Source organism: Bos indicus x Bos taurus, chromosome 23 (assembly GCF_003369695.1).
Source record: "Bos indicus x Bos taurus breed Angus x Brahman F1 hybrid chromosome 23, Bos_hybrid_MaternalHap_v2.0, whole genome shotgun sequence".
NCBI lineage: Eukaryota > Metazoa > Chordata > Mammalia > Artiodactyla > Bovidae > Bos > Bos indicus x Bos taurus.
Window position 1 is genome coordinate 41,582,648 of NC_040098.1, and position 21,395 is coordinate 41,604,042.

At 41.2% G+C, this 21,395-nt stretch overlaps 2 protein-coding genes across 12 annotated transcripts in view; both read left to right on the top strand.

Moving 5' to 3' along the window:
- The window catches only part of ATXN1 (ataxin 1), a 414,527-nt gene that overhangs the window by 160,512 nt on the left and 232,620 nt on the right, over positions 1–21,395 (top strand). For 10 of the 11 annotated variants that reach the window (XM_027525447.1, XM_027525449.1, XM_027525458.1 and 7 more), the window contains one exon: positions 5,893–6,020. The gene's annotated coding sequence lies outside the window, so the exon portion shown is untranslated. Of the gene's footprint in view, positions 1–5,892; positions 6,021–13,798; positions 13,996–21,395 lie in introns of all 11 variants that reach the window. The other variant, XM_027525448.1, reaches the window with a different exon arrangement.
- LOC113882228 (histone H2B 1/2-like) lies at positions 3,508–4,207 on the top strand. The gene has a single exon (XM_027525459.1). It carries the CDS (start codon positions 3,938–3,940, stop codon positions 4,205–4,207), a length of 270 nt encoding a protein of 89 aa, XP_027381260.1. The 5' UTR covers positions 3,508–3,937.

Sequence of the window (21,395 nt, forward strand, 5' to 3'; positions counted from 1 at the left end):
GACGGGCAGGCGTGGTAGATGTTGAGTCTTCCTCTGGATTTCCATTAAGCGAGTGTGTGGAATCAATACCCAGCTGAACGTTTGTCCTGAGAACACCCAGAGGCCCCCTGTGTAGCTTGGTATTTTTCAGACCGATTCTCAGACGGGAAAATGTGCAGAATGTCTATTTTCTAAAATAGTTCCAACATCTTTTATGTGATGCTGATGCATCTGGAAGTGAAAATGCTTAAGAGTTTCATTTCACTAAAAGTGAATTTTTTTTCTTTTTACTTTAACCTCTAACTTCAGATCACAATTTAAGGACATTTTCACCATAGTCTTAAGAGTATCCGGATGTGTGTGTTCATTGACACATTGAACCAGTCTTTTCTGAGAATTTTTATGTGCAGAGGACTGTGCAGGCTGTTATGAAAAATTCGAGCCCTGATCAGTGACTCTAAGCATCTCAGAGTCTAGAGAGGGACACAGATCATTCATTACATGGTAGGACAAATACAGTATATGTGGAAGCGTTTCACCAAGGAGGTGATATCTGAGCTGAATCTTAAAGGAAGAGTAACATTTGAATGAATAAGAAGGGCATTCCCAATTAAAGGACCAGCGTAAGTAAAAAGAAATTTTGCCTTGTAAATTCCTAAGCTTTCACTAGATTTTATGACACTAACACAAGCATCACAATAATGAAATTATTCAGAAATTCAGAGAAAAATTATCTAAGTAGATTTAAGACTTTTTTTTTTGCTAAATTTATCTGCCCTACTTTTTCATCTTAATTATGTTGCAAGGTACACTAGATTTGCATCATATTAAACTGGTTGATAGTTGTAGCCAATGAGTAGAATTATAACTCAGTTTAAAATCCTACTGGTAAAACAATTAGGAACTTAGCATTTAAGTAAATGTAGGTAGTTTAGTGTTTAGATAAATTTACATAAATTAGAGTTTGGGGTTAACAGATACATGCTCCTATATAGAAAATGGATAATGAAGATCTACTGTATAGCAATGGGAACTATATTCATTATTGTGTAATAACCAATGATGGAAAAGAATCTGAAAAATATATGTATATGTATATGTGTAAATGAATCACTTTGTTGTACATCTGAAACTAACACAACATTGTAAATTCACTGTATTTCAATAAAAAAGGAAGCTAGCATTTTTATAACATTTCCCGTCTGTAACTCTATTACTTCTCAGAAGATGGGTAAGTCACAATTAGAAATCTGACTTGCTTTGAGTTTTATTATTTATCACGGAGGTAAAAATGAATTGAAAATAGAAATCTCAAAATACAATGATAGTACTTTATATTTCAGTAGCACACAGTATATATAAAATAGTATTTATTATTTAAATTCAGCCTGTATGCAACAGAAAGAGCAATATAAAACTAAATTATAAGTTTGCTTTGTAGAATAAACTATTACCAGTACATTCTGCTCAACTGTGTACTGGTAGCATTTGTAAATAGTTCATTCTTATGTTATTTCCCCCCTCAAAGAAAACAGTTGCAAAATTTTCTTGCTTCTTTTCCCTTCTTTGCATAATCTGTTAAATTTTAGCAATTCTAAACCAGAATAGCATGAACATTTATGGTGTATTCATTAGACAAATACATAATATTTATAAAGTCTGTTTAGTAATTAAAAGAAATAGATGAATATGTATCACTTTCTTGTTTTTTTAGCAAAAGAAATAATTCACAGTAAGTGTTTCTAATTATTTCAGCTAAATATTTATAGTACTTGAATGATAATATTTGTTGTTTCTGTCATTTAGATTTTATAGATAACTTTTGGACAGACATACTTCTTTTCTGTTGGAGTGTCTGTACCTCCGCACATACATTGCAGATTACTGAAACAATACTGGCCCTTCAGCTGCAGACAGTAAAACTCTCCTTTATCTTTAGTTTACTGAGGGCCTCTCTGATAATCTCTCTATGGCCTTATGGAGATGCTAATGCTAATTAATGTTTTAATAGGAAAAAAATGTTAGCAAGTAAACCTGTTAAATTTGAAGCATGAATTGTAAATTCAACTTGGTTGCCCTAATGATAATGTCCATAAAGTGCTTCCAGTATTCTGAACTCAGTGCCAAATATTTTACTTATATGTATGTAATATATGCTGCTTAGTCACTTCAGTCCTGTCCGACTCTATGGAATGTAGCCTGCCAGGATGCCAGGTTCCTCTGTCCATGGGATTTTCCAAGCAAGTTTACTGGAATGAGTTGCCATTTCCTTCCCCCTCTCTATGTATATATATAAAATGTATGATAATATTTAAAATGTATAACTCTGGAGCTTTACACATATTATATATATATAGATAGATATAAAATTTTTACTTACACATATTTTTTCCCAACTACTATGTGAGTGTTTTTATGCCCATTTTACAGATGAATTTGTAACCATTATTCATCACAACATATAATAATACTTTAAATATACTATATCAATAGTGTATTTAAAATATGTAAGTCTGCAGCTTCACAAATATTTCATATATATGTATATACATATGCACATGTATGTGTATGTATATATATATATATATATATATATATATATATATATATGGAGCTTCCAGGTGGCCCTAGTGGTAAAGAACCCTCCTGCCAATACAGGGCACATGAGACTGGGTTGGGAAGATTCCCTGGAGGAGGGCATGGCAACCTACTCCAGTATTCTTGCTTGGAGAATCTCATGGACAGAGGAGCCTGGCAGGCTATAGTCCATAGAGTTTCAAAGAGTCAGACATGACTGAACACACACACATACACGCACATTTTCTTTTGTTCATTCAACAGATGCTCATTTATTGAATATCTATGTGCCAGGCTGCTGTGCTAAACTCATGGGGAGAGTGGAACGAGGCAATACCTACCCCTTCTTGCCTTTAAGGGACTCAACAGTGTCCTGGGAGGGATGAACTTGCCTAAGACACAAGTACAAGAAAATATGATAATTGCTTTAACAAGAGTTGGTACAAGGTGTTATTGGGCATGAATTTGAGCAAACTCTGGGAGACAGTGGAGGACAGAAGATTCAGCAGATTTTTAGTAAATGCCTATAATGCACACAGCATCGTGTTGAAATAGGATAAAAGCATGGGCAAGAACTTATACAGTTGTGCCTTCCTGGAACTTACTAATTGGTGAGGGAAACAACCATTCATCAATGAATTTAACAACTTACTAAATTAGTAAAAATTAATTTTATTTAAATTAAATTAATTTTAAAAAATTAATTAAAAGTTTCAAAAGTAAAATTACAAATGTGATCAGCATAACCAAGGAGAGAGTGATTCTGTAAAGTATATAGTAAGGGCTACTGGTACTGATCCCTGATGCTGGGAAAGATTGAAGGCAAAAGGAGAAGCGGGCGGCAGAGGATGAGGTGGTTAGATGGCATCACCGACTCAATGGACATGAATCTGAGCAAATTCTGGGAGATAGTGGAGGACAGAGGAGCCTGGTGTGCTGCAGTGCCTGGGGTCTCAAAGAGCCCGGACGACTTAGCAACTGAACAACAAGGAGGTAGTGAGCTAGCTGAGGAGGTGAGGAAAGGCACCTCTGAGGAGAAAAGGACTGAGCCAGAGGAGGGAACAGTACATGGTTATTTGGTGAAGAATATGCGCGATTTGAGGGGAAGTCTCAGCAAGGAAGAGGACATGTGCAAAGACCCTGAGGTCTAGGAGAGCAAGGTACTTCCCAGGAATTAAAAGTAAGCCAGGAGAGCTGCATGCAGGCTAGAAAATAATGCAAGGGCTGGACCACCCTGGGCCCTGGGGCCCATGGTCAGAATCCAAGCTCAGTAGAAAGCCATTGCCATGCTTTAGGCAGGCTCTGAGGATGGGCTTTAGGGTCGCGGGGTGGGAGCAGGGAGACCACTTGGTAGGCCACTGAATAGTCCAGATGAATCGTGATGGTGGGCAGCCTGGAGCAGAGGTGGTGGTCAGGGGAGAAGGGGAGGGTGGCAGATTCAGTGACTGGATGGTTGGATAACTCCTTCGTCAACGACATTTTTGAGCGCATCGCTGGCGAGGCATTGCGCCTGGTGCATTACAACAAGCGCTCGACTATCACATCCAGGGAGATCCAGACCGCCGTGCGCTTGCTGTTACCTGGGGAGCTGGCCAAGCACGCCGTGTCTGTGGGCACTAAGGCTGTCACTGAGCATACCAGCTCCAAGTAAATATAATATGCCTAGCCGCTGTTAACGGAGAAGGCAATGGCACCCCACTCCAGTACTCTTGCCTGGAAAATCCCATGGACGGAGGGCCTGGTGGTCTGTAGTCCATGGGGTCGCTAAGAGTCAGACACGACTGAGCGACTTCACTTTCACTTTGAAAAAGGAAGATGTTAAGGTTCCGCCGGTACCATTGTTAAGGAAACACAGGAGAGGGCAGAATCTGCTCTGCTTGGATCTCCGGAAGACGTCAGGGAAGAACGGATAAGTCATCAAAAGGGATTGAGATTGGAGATTGGCCTTGAAGAATGAGTAGGCATTTTCTAGTTGGCAAGAGGGGAAAGGTATGATAATCAGAGGGCAGGGCATGTGCAAAGGCACAGGGGCATAACCAGAACAGCACGAGCAAGTAGCTGCAAACGTCCATAGGTACGCAAGGGAAATTAACATGTGACCCGTAAATAACAATGTTGGTTTCTTGATACGCTCATCTCTATTTTGTGCACAGTCATCGTAAGACCTATAGTAGGTAGAATTTGTAAATAGGTTAGAATGTGTAAATGTTTTATTTTTATTTCATAGGCATAATGTATAGAAATTTCTGTCTTTACTTCCATATTTTAAATGAGGAATTCACATATGGCTCTTGATTTTATTATCTGCCTTCTTTCTAAAAAAATTTAGTCATTTGGGTAGGGCTTAGAGTTTAGGTTTTTCCTTAGTGTTTCGGCATCTGGATTTGGGATTGATTGACATTTTAAATTTATTGAAATAACTATGAATTTACTCCTGATGGAAATAGGAACATGTTGATTTTGATTTTGCTTGGAAACGAATATCAAAGGACAATCCAATCCAAAAAGCGTTAGTAATGCTAAAACTTAGGTGACATGTCAACTCTGGGGAAAAATAAGGTGATGTTGAATTAATACTTGATGTGTTTATAGTAAGTACAAGAGTGTTGATAGATCAGTCTTGGAAAAATCTCTAGCACTGAGATTATTAGCATGGCTTTGTGTGAAAGATAGTGGCGTAAAATACTGCCTTTAACATCTGTTAGCCGTGCAAATGCCCAGTTTTCTTGTCAATAACAGGTAATAATGATTTTTCACTACTTCACAGGTTGTGGTGGAGCGGGGTGCCAGGAATATAGTCGGTGTTCAATACATGTCCATGATGACTTTGACGATCAGTGATTCCAGGCTTCACCTGAGTCATCAACAGAGAGGCATTGTTCCATTTCGAAAGTGAAAGTCAGGCTTCTATGTAAATACATGTATCGAACTTGCTTACCTCTGTGGTTAGGAAAAAAATCTCAGAGAGCATGAGATTCAGTAATGTTTATGACATTTTCTGCAGAAGAATTGTTTCTCATTTCTCTGAAGTCTTGAGATCAATAGGCAGAGAAGGAGGGGAAAGAAAAGAGTGTTTTGACGGGGTTATTCCTAAGGTCAGGAGATGTGGTGGGAAGCAATCCCTCAGCAGAACCCGAGGACCTACCATGGGTCTGCTCGCTGAGTTTTTGGCATTCTGAATTAAGAACTGTGTGGTGTGTGTGTGTGTGTGTGTGTGTGAAAGAGGGCGAGAGAGATTATGCAAATATGTTTCTCTTTTCTGAGAATTCAGCTCATGTGAATGAAGACTGCAGAAAACAGCCTAACTCAGTGGGAATGTTGTTTTTATAATTACAGGTCTAGGCTTTTCACATTGACCTTCTCTGCTGCCTCCCCTTCTGCTCAAGCAAAATCTGTCTGAGAAGATCTGATGGGAAGGAACTAACTGCTTAGGACTCTCCCTTGTGATGAAAGCACATGTACAGGTAAATATCTCTGGCATCTTTAACCAAAAATAGCTCTCATTTCATTGTACAAGATCCAAGGTAGTCGTGGGGATGCTTACATACCTGTTCACGTGCACACTCACACACACACACGCAAAACAAGCATACATCTGCAGATTCACGTGTTCTCCACCTCTGTATTCTTTCCATCTCTTTATAAAAATGGACCTCTTGCTTTTTGGGAAAGAAATCAACTGCTACTTATTTTCAGATCATCGACTAGGATGGTGACAAGGCATTAATAAGAAAGGGGATACCTGGCGATTGTGTTTATCAGTTCAGCTGCAGAGACCATGTCCCATCAGATGGTCTAAGGGAGCAATGCAATATATGCTGTTATATAATCTTTTTGTTCCTCTTCACAGTGCAGTGATACACATCTTTTCAAAGCAAGTCCTTTATCTACAATATGATTTTAGTGATTACATAGTATACCATTGAATACATATCCTAAGGTAATTTAATTGATCCCTTCTAGTTGGACATTTAAGTTATTTCTATTTTTTTTTTTTGGCCTTTATGCTACCAAGAATGTTCTTATGGCTTTATGTTAGTTGCCATTATTGATGGTTTCCTTGGGATAGTTCCTTAGCAGTAAATTTCTGAATTTAAGTGTTTTCAAGTTTTAAGACTCTTGACACTTGTTGCCAAATTACTTTCCAATAAAGTCATACCAGTTTATATTTCCAGAGGTGCAGTGTAGGAGAGACCTACTTCCATAAAATTTTGCCACTGCCCAGAATTTTGAAAAAAGGAAGAATATCTGCCAGTTGATTATGAGAACCAGTGTCTTTCCACATGTTGGGTTATTTTTTTAGGGTGTGGGGCAGTGCATTATTTGTAAATCATACCATTTTGAAGGACCTTTCCTCTGTAGATAGTAGCATGCTTGAAACTTAACCAATAGTTGACATTTGAGAAATAAGACTAAATCAAGAAGCATGAAATCATTTGAGTCCTATTCCAAAAGAGTAATGCCATGAGAAAATGGTCATGATCAAAGTAAAAAAAAAAGCAAAGTATGACAGTAACCGTAGCATAATCCCATTCCTGTAAAATTGTTTTTTTATTTTTCCTTCTTCCTCTCTTGTTTCATCCTCCTCTGGGATGCAGAAAGGGTATAGTATATTAGTAATCCTAGGTCTGGAGAAACTGGCTGACTGAAGTCTTCACGTCAGACCACCATTTCCCACAAAGCTCTGAAGTCTCAGAACTGCTACGACACCTGGCCAGTGGGTCCCTGGAGCAGCCCTGGTGTGAGAGCAGAGCCTCAAATCCCCCTCCAGCTCCCTGGGCCGCCTTGCTCCTGAGATACAGCGAGGACCTTGGATCAGGCCGCCTTTCTGGCCTCTTGGAGCTGCACTGAATTCCCAACCATTCAGCTCCACATATGCAAGCTGCCGTGCTAGGCTCATCTTATTCCCTCAATGGTATTAAATAAGCTTCCTTTCACTTAAAAAAAAATGCAAGAGAAGGTAGAATCAGAGACCTTCTTAGGAAGGAAGAAGGTCTTAGGAAATGTATACTTCTTAGGAAATATATACTTTATCCTTCATAAGCACACAAGAGAAAACTGTGGAGGTGCGAGTCCCTCAGCCCCTGAGCCACATCACGAGGCTGAAACGTAGAAGGGAAAAAGAGGCAGAGTGAGATTTGGCATTAAGGAGACAAACCCAAGGGGACTGGTCTGGCTTCAGGAAAGCTAATGCTTTTCACCGGAGACTCTGCAAGTCCTGTGTATGTACATTTGTTTTGGCCCAGGTTTCCAGTCTCATTTGCACAGCTCTGTATTTTTCAGTAAAGAGAGGAACATCTGAATTCCTAATTAAGACCGTTTAGCTTAAGAACTCCTCTTTAGTGGGCCATAAATTATTCTCCTCCAAATGATTATGAGGACACCTAAGAAAATGAAACTTGTATTTATGCACATACATATGTTATCCCAGCAATATTAATAAGTTCATAAAGGGATAGAGGACAGCAAATGTGTCAGCAAATATAGGTCGGGAAAGGAGTGCATCGTGTTCTGCCAGACTCCAGCGAGCGGAGGTAGCACGGCCATGCATCTCGGCAGCAAGGACGTGGTAAAGCTGCCATATGGGAGGTTTGGTATTTGGATAGCATTCAATTCCTCCCCAATTACAGAAGCAACAGGGACTCAGACAGAGAGGAAGAAAGGATGCTCTTGCTGTGCCTTGCTGGCTGCTGTGCAGAAATGCAGACATGTTGATTATTAGGGGCTTATGGATGAATTTCTCTAGCGAGACAGAAGAGTGGGAATATTTAACCATGTTTCACAGCAGCTGGGGTTGCCTCCATAACCAAACCGTTTTTGCAGTCATGTGAGACTGCAAGGCCAGGCCAAATCATTGTTGAAAACTCAATTCACAGAGTCCCGTAGGGCCTTTGGGGGTGCCTTCAGACTTTGCCAGTGCAGAGCGAGAGTACAGGTTTTGAATTGAAAGAAATTTGAGATGATGTCTTTCAATCCTGGTCTCACTTAGTCATTCATCCCTCATGTATTCATTCAAATACCTCTTGGGGGCTACTGGGTGGTGGCGCTAGTGGGAAAGAACCCTCCTGCCAGTGCAGGAGATGCAAGAGAAGCGGGTTCCATCCCTGGGTTGGGAAGATCCCCTGGGGGAGGAAATGGCACCCGACTCCAGTGTTCCTGCCTGGAAATCTCCATGTGCAGAGGAACTTAGTGGGCTATAGTCCATGGGGCTGCAAAGAGTTGGACATGACTGAGTGACTGAGCACACGCATGCACACACACACAGGTACTAGCAGAGTTCTAAGCACTGGAGATATGGAATGGAAGAATGTGGGCGTGGGGCCTGCCCTGATGGAGCTTACATTTCTAAGGGAGATACTGTCGATGGCATCTGAACCTGGTTTGGGTGAAGAGGGGAGATGATCTGGACCATTCAAAAAAGAGGCTTGGACCAGTTGCTAGTTGCTAATACCAGTGAAATAATTTCTTCCAAAGGAGAATCATTTAAGAGTTCTTTGGACTTCGTCTTCAAAAGTAGCCAAAGAATTCAAGTGACAGGTTATGCCAGAAAACTTTTGCAGTTAGTGAAGTTAGGGTATAACTGAGAATATTGGGAACACCACACATACCATTTAGGTGATGTTGGTATAGTGGTGAGGCAGCAGTGATTGTAAAATGAAAGTAATTAACAGGTGCACACTCTGCTGGGGCAACAGGTGTTCAACCTAGAAAAATGTTTCTTAATGGATTTCTTATGACGTCACTGTGTCTTGGGTTTAACTTTGAAGCAAATGAAAAAATTGAAAAAATAAAAGGTTTAGAGTGCATCTGAAATGAGAGACTGGAGAAACCAGTGGAGAAAGACCTGTTGATCTGGAAGGCAGAGGCAAAAAGATCCAGAGGATAGGGGCCAGCAGGAGGCCGTGACTAGTGACGGCAGGACCAGATTGGGAAATGCAGAGAGAAGACAAGAGTCAAACTTGGCTTGGATGCGCAATTGTCAGGGTCCATAGAAATCTTGCAGCCATTCATCTCTCAGTTTCAGTTCACTACAGTTGTTCAGTTGTGTCTGACTCTTTGTGACCCCATAGACTGCAGCACACCAGGCTTCCCTGTCCAACTCCCAGAGCTTACTCAAACTCATGTCCATTGAGTTGGTGATGCCATCCAACCATCTCATCCTCTGTTGTCCCCTTCTCCTCCTGCCTTCAATCTTTCCCAGCATCAGGGTCTTTTCAGATGAGTCAGTTCTTTGCATCAAGTGGCCAAATATTGAAGCTTTAGCATCAGTCCTTCCAATGAATATTCAGGACTGATTTCCTTTAGGATGGACTGGTTGGATCTCCTTGCAGTCCAAGGGACTCTCAAGTGTCTTTTCCAACACCACAGTTCAAAAGCATCAATTTTTCAGCACTCAGCTTTCTTTATAGGCCAACTCTCACATCCATACATGAATACTGGAAAAACCATAGCTTTGACTAGATGGACTTTGGTTGGCAAAAAAGTCTCTCCGTTTAGGTAACAGAAATAGTTGTTGTTTAGTCACCTAGTCATGTCCGATTCTTTGTGATCCCATGGACTGCAGCACACCAGGCCTCCCTGACCCTCACCATCTCCCGGAGTTTCAAGTTCATGTTCATTGCATCAGTGATGCCGTCCACCCATCTCATCCTCTGATGCCCTCTTCTCCTTCTGCCCTCAATCTTTCCCAGCATCAGGGACTTTTCCAATGAGTCATCTGTTCATATCAGGTGACCAAAATACTGAAGCTTCAGCATCAGTCCTTCCAGTGAATATTCAGAGTTTATCTCCCTTAAAATTGATTGATCTCCTTGCTGTCCAAGGGACTTTCAGGAGTCTTCTCCAGCACCACAGTTCTAAGGCATCAAGTTCTTTGATGTGTTTCTGCCTTCTTTACAGTCCAGCTCTTACAATTGTAAGTGACCACTGGGAACACCATAGCCTTGATTATATGGATCTTTGTCTGCAGAGTAATGTCTCTCCTTTTCAACACACTGTTTAGGTTTGTCATTGCTTTAGAAGTAGTACACACTGTCAATAATCTGTATTTTAACAAAGGGTGAAATGGGTACGTTTTACGCTGCTGCTGCTGCTAAGTCACTTCAGTCGTGTCCGACTCTGCAACCCCATAGACGGCAGCCCACCAGGCTCCCCCGTCCCTGGGATTCTCCAGGCAAGAACACTGGAGTGGGTTGCCATTTCCTTCTCCAACGCATGAAAGTGAAAAGTGAAAGTGAAGTCCCTCAGTCGTGTCCGACTCTTAGTGACCCCATGGACTGCAGCCTACTAGGCTCCTCCATCCATGGGATTTTCCAGGCAAGAGTACTGGAGTGGGCTGCCATTGCCTTCTCCACGTTTTACTCTATGACTTTATAAACATGGAAGACAGAAGAGTCGATGGCTCACAGTGGAGAGTGGTATTGTCTTTTTTTCAACTGTCACTCAAAGGAAGAACTGAGGTGGCATCATCCCCAGAACACACTGACCTTACTCTAACTTTGACTAATTACTTCGCTGTTCTTACCTTATCCACCATCCTTAGAGAGTGAGACGAATGATATAATTAATTTTCCCTTCTGTGGGCAAGAGCCATTAATTTTAGTTAACTTCACACAGGTTAAAGTTCTGGATCAAAAGAGTCTCCAGTTGTCACCTCTTGGCCTCTTTGATTTTTTGGTACCCTTCCCCTCAGCTTATTTGTGGGATTGTGGTTCTTCTTACCTTCCTCCCTCCATTCCTGGATGCTTTTAGTGGTCTCTTAAATAATACAAATCCACTCAGAGATTTATTTTATCTCCTTTGACCTTCAACATGGGTTTGGTAAAGGCTACATTTTTGGCTTTGGATTTACTGTCATTGAGGGACACTTTTTCTCTGTATTCTTCCTTCCTAGTCACCTTATTCTGGTGCTCAAACTTCTACCATATATTTGACTCAAATACTATTCCTTTCTTTGACAAGCCCAGTTCATTTAGTTTAGTTGTCCGTCCCATTCCCTAACCCAACCCACCCAGACCCCCAACACACACACTGGGATTTGCAACGCCCATTTCCATGGTTAAGAAAACCCTACGGATATTTATTAAATCTTTAAAATAGAGATCTTCTCCTAAATTATCTTTTAGAATAAATATGTTCTTCCTTTCTCTATACTAGTTTCATCCATTTGAAGGTAGTCTCCATAACTCATAGCCAGTTTGGGGAAAGGTATTATTTTGAGACAGCCTTTCCTAATGGCTCAGTGGTAAAGAATCCCCCTGCCAGTGCAGGAGATGCCAGTTTGATCCCTGGGTTGAGAAGATCCCCTGGAGAAGGAACCTGCTCCAGTATTCTTACCTGGGAAATCTCATGGACAGAGGAGCCAGCCAGGGGTCTCAAAGAGTTAGACACAGCTTAGCAACTAAAAAACAAAAAATTACTTTGAGACAATGATATTTTTCATGGCAAAATGAAAATCATAGAGACAAAGACTCCAGGGTATGTAGTGTTTTTTATGTAGGCATAGTTTTTCAAAACTATTTTGAAGTGTATTCGAGTATCTAAAGTAATTTACCAGACTTCTGTATAAAGCATTTTATTCTTTGAAGAGTCTCATAAATAATATAATTTACTGTGTCAGTATGCAAGCATTCACATAAGTCTTTTTACCTTTCCTGAAATGAGGTAGAATATTTTGTCATATGACAGTGAAACCCATGAGAAAATGTTTGATACCAAAGCCTACCATTTTTGTTTTTTGTTTTTTTTTTTGCTTTCCATGTTGGGATGCTGAAGTAGAATGCTGCAGAAATTTCTTTCCTTCTAATACACTAACACTGCTCTCAGTGTTGGCAAACTGTACTATCCAAAGTGTGAGTGATGACTAAACGTAAAAATATCAAAGTGTCAGTATTCAGTGGTACTTTTTGAATTACTCTCTTTTTTCCTTTTAGAGTTTATCAAATGAGATGAAGCATTTAAATATGTTTTCTAAATTCTAGACTATTACCTACTATAGCCTTTGGTGTTAGAGTATGTAGAGGTGGAAAGTGAAATTTGAAAGTGAAAGTCATTCAGTTGTGTCCGACTCTTTGCGACCCCATGGGCTGTGCAGTCTATGGAATTCTCCAGGCCAGGATACTGGAGTGGGTAGCCTTTCCCTTATCCAGGGGATCTTCTCAATCCCGGGGATCGAACCCAGGTCTCCCTCAGTGCAGGCGGATTCTTTACCAGCTGAGCCACAAGGGAAGCCCTTAGAGATGGAAGGGAACATGAAAATCATTTAGACCCCTTCCCCCGCTAACTCAGGACCCCCTCAAAACTCATTAGTGCTTCATTTCACCAAGGGTCAAATATTGAGTCATTGATTGTTCATTGATTGTTAAAAGAACCATTATCATTAGGAGATTTAGAAATATGCGATATACAGACATTCTTTGGAATAATGTACTTGCTTGAGTTAGCAAGAAACGGAAGACTCATGCCTCTAGAGGCCAAGCGGTATCAAGGATTATGATTATCTCTTTAGATTAAATGAGAACTACATCAGTGATATTTTTTTAGATTTTTACTGTCTGAATAAAATTTAGGAAGGTTTTTTCTAGGACTTGGCAATTTACTCTGCCTCCTGTTTTCTCTTTGGGAATACTCTTTCTTCTTTCTCATTTTTCTTTTCTTTAAAGTGAAGACAACAGGTCACTGTGAGGATTATATGCGTATAAACTTTTAGAACATTTTCTGTCCTGGCGCCTGGTTAAAGCATCTGCTACTGCTAATTCTACTCTGTTATTTCTCCCTCCTATTTCACATTCTGTTTTTTTTTTCCTGGTAGAGAGTTTTCTTGAGTAGCTAAAATAAATAAATATAACCAAACAAAACGAGCAACTGAGTGCTGATATCAAATGCTTTATAAGCTGGGGGTGTGTTTGGCTCCCCTGGCAGAGATGTGAGCTTCTGAGTGCATCTATGGCTGAACTCAAGTTCAAGTGGAACGCCCTGGGTCTGGGGATCAGGGGAGCTTTGAACAAAGTACTCGCTTTGCCTCCAAGTTTTCTATGAAATATTTGTTTCGTGAGTGGGCTACTCTCTGAGGCTTCTTCCACTTCTGAAAAAGATCGTCAGCTGACATCCTTGATGTTTTAAGGCTTTGAAGTCCCTGTAGAAAAGAACCTGTGAAAAGCCCCAGTCACCGTTTCTGTTCTCTCTGTGCGTTTCTTGTGTATGTGTTGAGTGTTTTCTGGTTTTTTTCCTCCTTCATATTCAGGTGGAGCTAAAGAATGATCTGCTCCTCCAGTGTGGTGATGGTGATACAAAATAAAGCCAAACAAATCACTGCTTTCCTGCATCAAGGCAACCCCCTCCAGATGCCGAACCTCTTAAACGGGTATTCAGATGGCACAGGACGAGCACTTCGCTTGCCACTGAAATACAGCCATCTCTGGAGTGAAATTTGGCAGCTGTGTAAGTCGAGCTGCAGCACTTACATGACAGTTTGGGGAAAGGAGGGAGACGGAAATAGCAGATTCCAAAATAATCCAATTAAAAGAGCCTGGAAAGTGGAGTTGGGCAACAGGAAGGGAGGATGGGATGCCCCGAAGGTGGATTATCTCTGTGGGTTAGAAAGGCTAGACTTCAGGTCCAGAAGCTCAATGGTGGCCACACTCAATAATCTCCTACACCCGCCGGAGAGGGGGCTTGTCTGCTAGGCCACTGGGCTATAATCTTGTGATTTTTCTCTCTCTGTTTCCAGTGGTCTAATTATTAGGCTGTGTTGGCACTTAAATAGATCTGTCTTTTAGAGCCACCTCCTCCTTTTGCCCCCTGCATAGGATAATATCATGGTGCAGTGTTTATGACACCAGAATGTACCATGCTGAACAGTTGTTATATTAAAGCACCTTTTAAATGGCTCAGGCAAAATGATCTTGCAGATCAGAAAGGACAGCCCCCTCCCCCTCCAAAAAAAGAAAGGACAGCCCTTCTATTTAATTCAAAGATCTTTGCAGTAACAGTGACTGGGAAGAAGATTCAAGAAATGGGCCTGGTAGATGAATGCAGTTGGATAAAAATGGCAACTTCTTCAGATTTTTCTAGGAGTACAAGTTAACGTCGTGATAAATATTAGAATAAGATCATGGAAGTCATAGTAAAATTGATAAAATTGAAAAACATTCAACAATGTGCACAAAACAATTTTTTTAAAGCCCAGAGGAAAGAATTGTCAATGTAGAAATAATCAGATCATCAGTTCATAGGACATCAGATCTCTCAAGAGGGAGATTCCAGGGAATAAAGGAAGCAGATACTAAAGGAACCAGGGCATTTTAATTTAACCAGAGAAGAGAGAACTTTTAAAATATATATATAGGGAAAATTTTAAAGTATGCAGTTTCATTTAGAAGCTCATAAAAATCTGAGATTTTTTTTTTTTTAAATCTATGAAACAGAGATAATTATATCTAACAGGTATGCTGTGATCAAGTGTGGGAATGCTTAAAAACTGTATGGTGAGTTGTAAGGCCCTCTGCATATGTTATTTTGTAAACATGCGGCATTCTTATGCAGAAGCTGATAGGGAGAGTAATCCCCTGTGTGTGCAAGAATAACTTAGAGGACCAACCACTTGGAGGAAAAATCTATTGTGAATAATTTAAAAATATATGTGAATTTTTTTTCGGCTCCTCATTTTTCTGGCCCAGAAATTCTATGTTTATGGTATTTTTCTAAAAATTTTCCAGCTAGCTCTGTTAACAGAGTTGTCCATTCTCTGTTAAGTTAGAAACCACATGATTTTATAGTAAATATTGCTTCTGAGTAAACTTTGAATAACAGACTAAAAAAAAAAAAGAATGTCTTATTTTATTTAATAATCCTCATTTTAGGAGGTTTGGGCAGAACTAGGAGGGGGGTCTGTGAGAGGGACAAGAGTTAAATAAGTAGGGTGCTAAGTGATGAAGACTTTGCCACAGAAAAGGTGAAGCACAGTAAATTTATCCACAGTGTGGGCTGGCATGCTGAAATTCCCTTTATGCAGCAGCCCATCTGTCTCATTAGCTTCTGTGTCTCTTAATCACAGACTCCATGAAGTGTCTACTTGGCTCTTTTAAAGCATTTTATCTTAATCTGCTACAAAAGTTAATGAAAGGAAATCAACTGGATTAGATGCTGTTTGTGTATATTCCCATGCAAGTTGGGGGTGTGGAACAAGCTCTATTTATAAGTGAATATTACCATAGGGACCAGTCTGTATGCATATGAGTGTATTTGTATATTGCACTCATGTACATGTGTGCATTTGTGTGGATATGCACAGACACGGCACATAGGTGCATCTGCTCTATACACCCTCTCGTGGAAAAGACACATTGATGTTAATTAGAAAGGATGATACCAAATAGTGAAAGTAGAATTCCTTTTAGCAGCCGTTACTATTAAAATTAAAGTGCTGGATACAACATTGTGTGTGCAGGAGAGTTTGCTTATTCATCCTTCAGAACAATAGTAGGAGTTAAATATTAACAGATTTAAGTGTCAATAAGGGTCTAAAAATAGGCATTCCCTATTGTGTGCAGGTCTTGCAATACAAACATGTCTGGTTGCTTGGAATTCAAAGTGCTTTGGATAAAGAATGTTGTAGAATGCAATTTGTGGCAGAAAATGTGTCCAGGATGTTTGTTTATTATTCCTGAGAATGTTTGCAGGACTGAACTATCACATATAGAAAAGAACAGCTTTGTTTGGAAAATACAGTCGGAGCAGTACAAGAAAATTGAATTAAGTAAAGAAACTTAGGGAGACCGTCTTTGATTGATGATGCTTCTTATTTGCTCTTCATTATTCCCTGTGAAGGAGTAAAAACTATGAAATTGGATTTGAAAACTGGATTAAGACAAATGGCTTCTCAAATTTTTTTTTTTACCTTAACTGTTTGCAATTTTTTTAGTAAAGCACAGAGTCACTGTATAAAGAGTCTATGTTTACTACATTAGATCTTCCTAAACAGTGTGTCCTTGAGGTTTGATTTTAGGAATTAGTTTAGAAGATGCAGAGGCAGAGTGTATCTAGTAACTGTGTGATGGTATTTGTCTCTATTTATTGCATATACCTACTTTTTTATAGAGTGAGCAGTGGAGTAAAAGGGAGGACAAAACACTGTTTTTCTTAAGTCTTTCCTGCCTACCTGTCACCCTACATTTTCTTCTCCAGGTAAAATTTACAGTCTTAGCATTTGACCCATCGCTATACAGGCTTCCCCCACTATCCGAAAGTAGAGAGTGCCTGTGAAAAATCTTATGTAAGCTGAAATGGCTTTAAAGTGAAGAAGCTATTACCTTAGGACACATCTCGCTAACGGCCGCACAAAATGAATGGAGGGAAAGCACAGATGCTCGCAAATGCAGTTCAGATCTCTGGGGCTGGGATGCTAAGGTGCTGACTGTAGTTCCCAGGAAGGAGCTTGGCAGTGCCGCTGTTTTGCTGGGGGTGTTAACCGCTGCTGCAACACCAGTGTTGGAACTGTGTTTACTTTTCACCTGTTTCTGTGAAAGCCAAAATCCTCTTCGGATTTCTTTCCATCAGCAAAAGTAGGTGCTAATGTAGGCCTTTCGTAAAAAGGAAGTATCATGAAGTGACCTTTTGAGAAGTGGGTGATACTTGCATTCTCCAAATACTTTTATCAGAGATGTATAGACAGTCACATGAATTTCTGTTAACTAAGCTATAAACATCTTGAAAAAAGGAACTGTTTTATTTGCTGTCCCGCTAGCACCTAAGCCAAGGGCCTAAACATAATTTGTTTAATGAATGAATGAATGACTCAATTGATGTATCAAACACCTACTTTTCAAAAGTGCCAGGATTCTTTAAAGATCTGGAAGGACTGAGGAATGGCCACAGATTGGAAGAGAGCCACAGCAACTCAATGTAAGGGGAAACCTGAGACTGGATCCTGAAACAGGGAAAAGGTGTTGGTGGAAAACTGGTAGCATCTTAATGGATTCTGTAGTTTAGTTAGCGGAACTGTGTGTGCTCCGTTGCCCAGTTGGGTCTTTCTGCAGGCCCGTGGACTGTAGTCCACCAGGCTCCTCTGTCTGTGGGGTTATAGACCAAGGTTCATGTTTTGGTCTTGATCATTGTTCTGTGGTTATGTGAGATGTTGACTTAAAGAGAAGCTGGGTGATGGGTACAGGGGAACACTCCCGTTTCGGCAGCTCTCTGTGTATCTTGCTGTTGTTTTTCAGTTGCTAAGTCATGTCTGAATCTATGCAACCCCATGAACTGCAGCACCCCAGCTTCCTTCTCCTTCACTATCTCCCAGAGTGTGCTCAAATTCATGTCCATTGAGTCAGTGATGCCATCCAATCATCTGCTCCTCTGTCACCCCCTTTTGCTCCTGCCTCCATCTTTCCTAGTATCAGAGTCTTTTCCAGTGAGTCGGCCCTTTCCATCAGGTGGCCCTATATGTCTAAAATTATCTTTATGGAAATTTAGTTGAAGGTGCAAAACCAACCCATAGGAAGCAAGTAGAGAGTCACACATGACAGTATCTCGCTGACAACTTGGGATGGAGGTGGCCAGCTCTGGGCTGAGTCTGTGTTGAGGGGAACGAGAGTTGACTTGGGATTTGAGTGGCCAGCAAGAGCTTCATTAGAGAAGGAAAACTTGATGTGCACCTTGAGAGGAGGGGTAGACGTGACGGATGGTGCATGCTGGGAAGTTGTTCTAGTTGCAGGGACAGCGGGGGCAAAGGCACAAGAGGGGAATACTGGTGACCTGTGCGGCTGAGTGACGTGTGTGCTTTTGCTGGAGATCCGTGTGAAAGAGCACTGAGAAGCTTTGGGAAAGACAGAGCAGAGGATCCTTAAGATTGCGGAAGAGTTTGAAGTTGTTAGGGCAGTTGACGCAGAACTGCAAGTTCTTGTTAAAGGAAGTGACTCCGTAACATGACATATGCATGCAGTTGGTGACAGGATATCCAGAGTGGCTGGAGTTGGGAACGATGGAGGTCGTAGGCTAGGAGTTAGAAATAGGTAATGAGAGCTTATACATCTGAGGCCTGGGTTGGGAAGGATGGGGGTGTCAGAATTTTTTTTTTTAATATTTATTTGGCTGTGCTGGCTCTTAGTTGCAGCACTTGTAATCTTTCGTTGTGACATGTGGGATCTAGTTCCCTGTCCAGGGATGAGACCTGTGTCCCCTGCCTCGGGACTGCAGATTCTTAGCCACTGGGCCACCAGAGAAGTTCCCGCAGCATGTAAACTTGACTTTCACATATGTTTTTAACAATGAGAACTCTCCATGGAATGTGAGTTTGCCCACGGTGGATTCAAAACATGACTTAAATGGCAGTGTGTTGAATAATATGAATAGATGTTTTTTGGAGAATGTAAAAAGAAATGCCATCTTTTGGCAATGGCAGAACACTCTGGTAAGTGACTACTGGGTCCCCTTTATGGGCCTGCTGTGGGGGCACATATGTTCAAACTGGCAGGATAAAGAGTCTTTTATGTCCTTTTTAACTCCTGCACTGACTTCAGGACTTTTTCATAGGGAACTTATTTCAAAATTGTAATTGTAGTCAGTGGTTCTATGTAAAGATTTTATAGAAAAATACTTTGTGCAGTGGGTCTTTCTACAGTCCCATAGATGCCAGCCCGTTTTCCTCCCTTCTCAGAGTGCCTTTACTGCAGTGGGTGTCTCATTTTCTTTTGGCAGCCGAAGTGGAAGTCGCATGCTGAGTGCGGGGAACCATTTTGAACTTGTTCTCAAAAAAGTTGCAAGGCGAAGGCAAGCGAGACCCTTGCTCTGTAATCCCCAGTGGAGTTCCATAGGATGGGGAAACCCATCAAGACATCCCCTGTCAATGAGGTGGTGCACACATATCATACAGGTTAATTCATTATTTCTTAAGATGCCACGTGGGAAGTGCATGACCGTTTAACCTCATGGGCCTTTCAGAGACACAACAAAGAAATGAGCGTGGAATGGGCCAGAAAATTGCTGCTGGAAGGAGTAAAGCTAGAAAGCCAATTTTTAGGATTAGACCAAATCTGTTTAAATTTATATTAGAGTTTTACTGTACCTTATAACAACTCAATAATGAAATATGGAGGATATTTACAGAGCAAGAGGTGGAGGGTAGTTAAAATTCTTTCCCTTTTTCACTCTCATCTTTCCTTCTTTAGTCTTTTTCCCCCCCTTTCCCATTAAAAGTAAACTGAAGGAATGAATAAGAGGATGAAGTGAACAAGCTGCTTTTAACAAAATTTGAGTGATGCCACTTCTGTGAATTTTGTCTAAAAATTATATAATCCTCGTTTTCCCATCCAGCGCATACGCTTCTGCAACCCTAATCCACTTGTAAAATCTGGAAATAATAGGGAAAAGCCTTCTCAGCAAAGAGAAAAATGAAAGACCAAAATCCTGCACTTGACCCTGTAGGTGAGGCCCTGAGATACTCAGAGCCCTGTTGGCTTAGCAGGACACTCAACGTAAGGTTAATGATTTACCAAGTTTGCTTATCCAGTTCCCCAAGTAAATTAAAAAGAGAAGACCTTCTAGTGTAAATATATAGACCACAGTGAAGGAAGAAGTAAAACTAGAAGCAATATAAATCTCAGCAGGGTGGGGCGTTTTGTTTGCAGGCAGACCAACTCAGTGGATTATTCAGGGTAGGCAAACGTAAAGGACTTTTCCTGAGATGCAACAAAAAGGTGATGATGCAGAGGGCAAGGCTGTTGCGGTAAGATACAACCCCAGGCCTCAAGGAGGAACACAATAGGAGTTTCTTTCTCAGTCATTTTATAGTTAATTTGGGGCTCCCCTGGTGGCTCAGTGGTAAAGAATCCACGTGCAATGCAGGGGATGGGGGTTCGATCCCTGGGTTGGGAAGATCCCCTGCAGGAGGGGAAATGGAAACCCACCCTAGTATTCTTGCCTGGAGAATCCCATGGACAGAGAAGCCTGGTGGGCTACAGTCCTTGGGGTCTCAAAGAGTTGCATATGGCTGAAGCAACTGAACACACATGCATGTATAGTTAACTTGGGGGATTCCACAGGCTGTGGTAGAGATACACGCATGGTGGTAATTCTCAGACCCTGAGTCCTTCCATCTCGTGGCTCAGCTGTTCCCTAGGGTCAATGGGAGACCTTAACCATCTTCTGCAGCTATTTGGCCAATAGCCAGGAGGAAAAGAGAGTGTGACTCTTCTCACTGGAGGTTTGTTAGTGGACATGTGGTTCTCTTTCACATTCCCTGGGTCAGGATTTAGTACCATGGACATACCTAACTGCAACTAAAACTGGGAAATGTCAAACTATATGCCAGGGAAGCTGGTTTGTTGAACACAAACCAGCCTCTGCTTCAATTGGATACCTTCACGAGCAGGATATCATCACAGGGTGTGGCTAGGATGGGGGCAGAGGATGATATCCTGCTCGTGAAGGTATCCAATTGAAGCATAGAGTCAACTTGCTTGAGAACTGTCCATACTAGAATTTGTCTACCGTATGGGCTTACTCGGAGAAGGAGATGGCACCCCACTCCAGTACTCTTGCCTGGAAAGTCCCATGGACGGAGGAGCCTGGTGGGCTGCAGTCCATGGGGTCGCGAAGAGTTGGACACAACTGAGTGACTTCCCTTTCACTTTTCACTTTAATACATTGGAGAAGGAAATGGCAACCCACTCCAGTGTTCTTGCCTGGAGAATCCCAGGGACAGGGGAGCCTGGTGGGCTGCCATCTATGGGGTCGCACAGAGTCGGACACAACTGATGCGACTTAGCAGCAGCAGCAGCGTGGGCTTACTAGATCTTGTTTGCCTTTCTACAAAATCAAGCCTTATTTATAACATCATTTCTCTG

Excerpts from the sequence above, each read along its gene's own strand:
- LOC113882228 (XM_027525459.1), top strand. The coding sequence starts at position 3,938 with ATGGTGGGCAGCCTGGAGCAGAGGTGGTGGTCAGGGGAGAAGGGGAGG.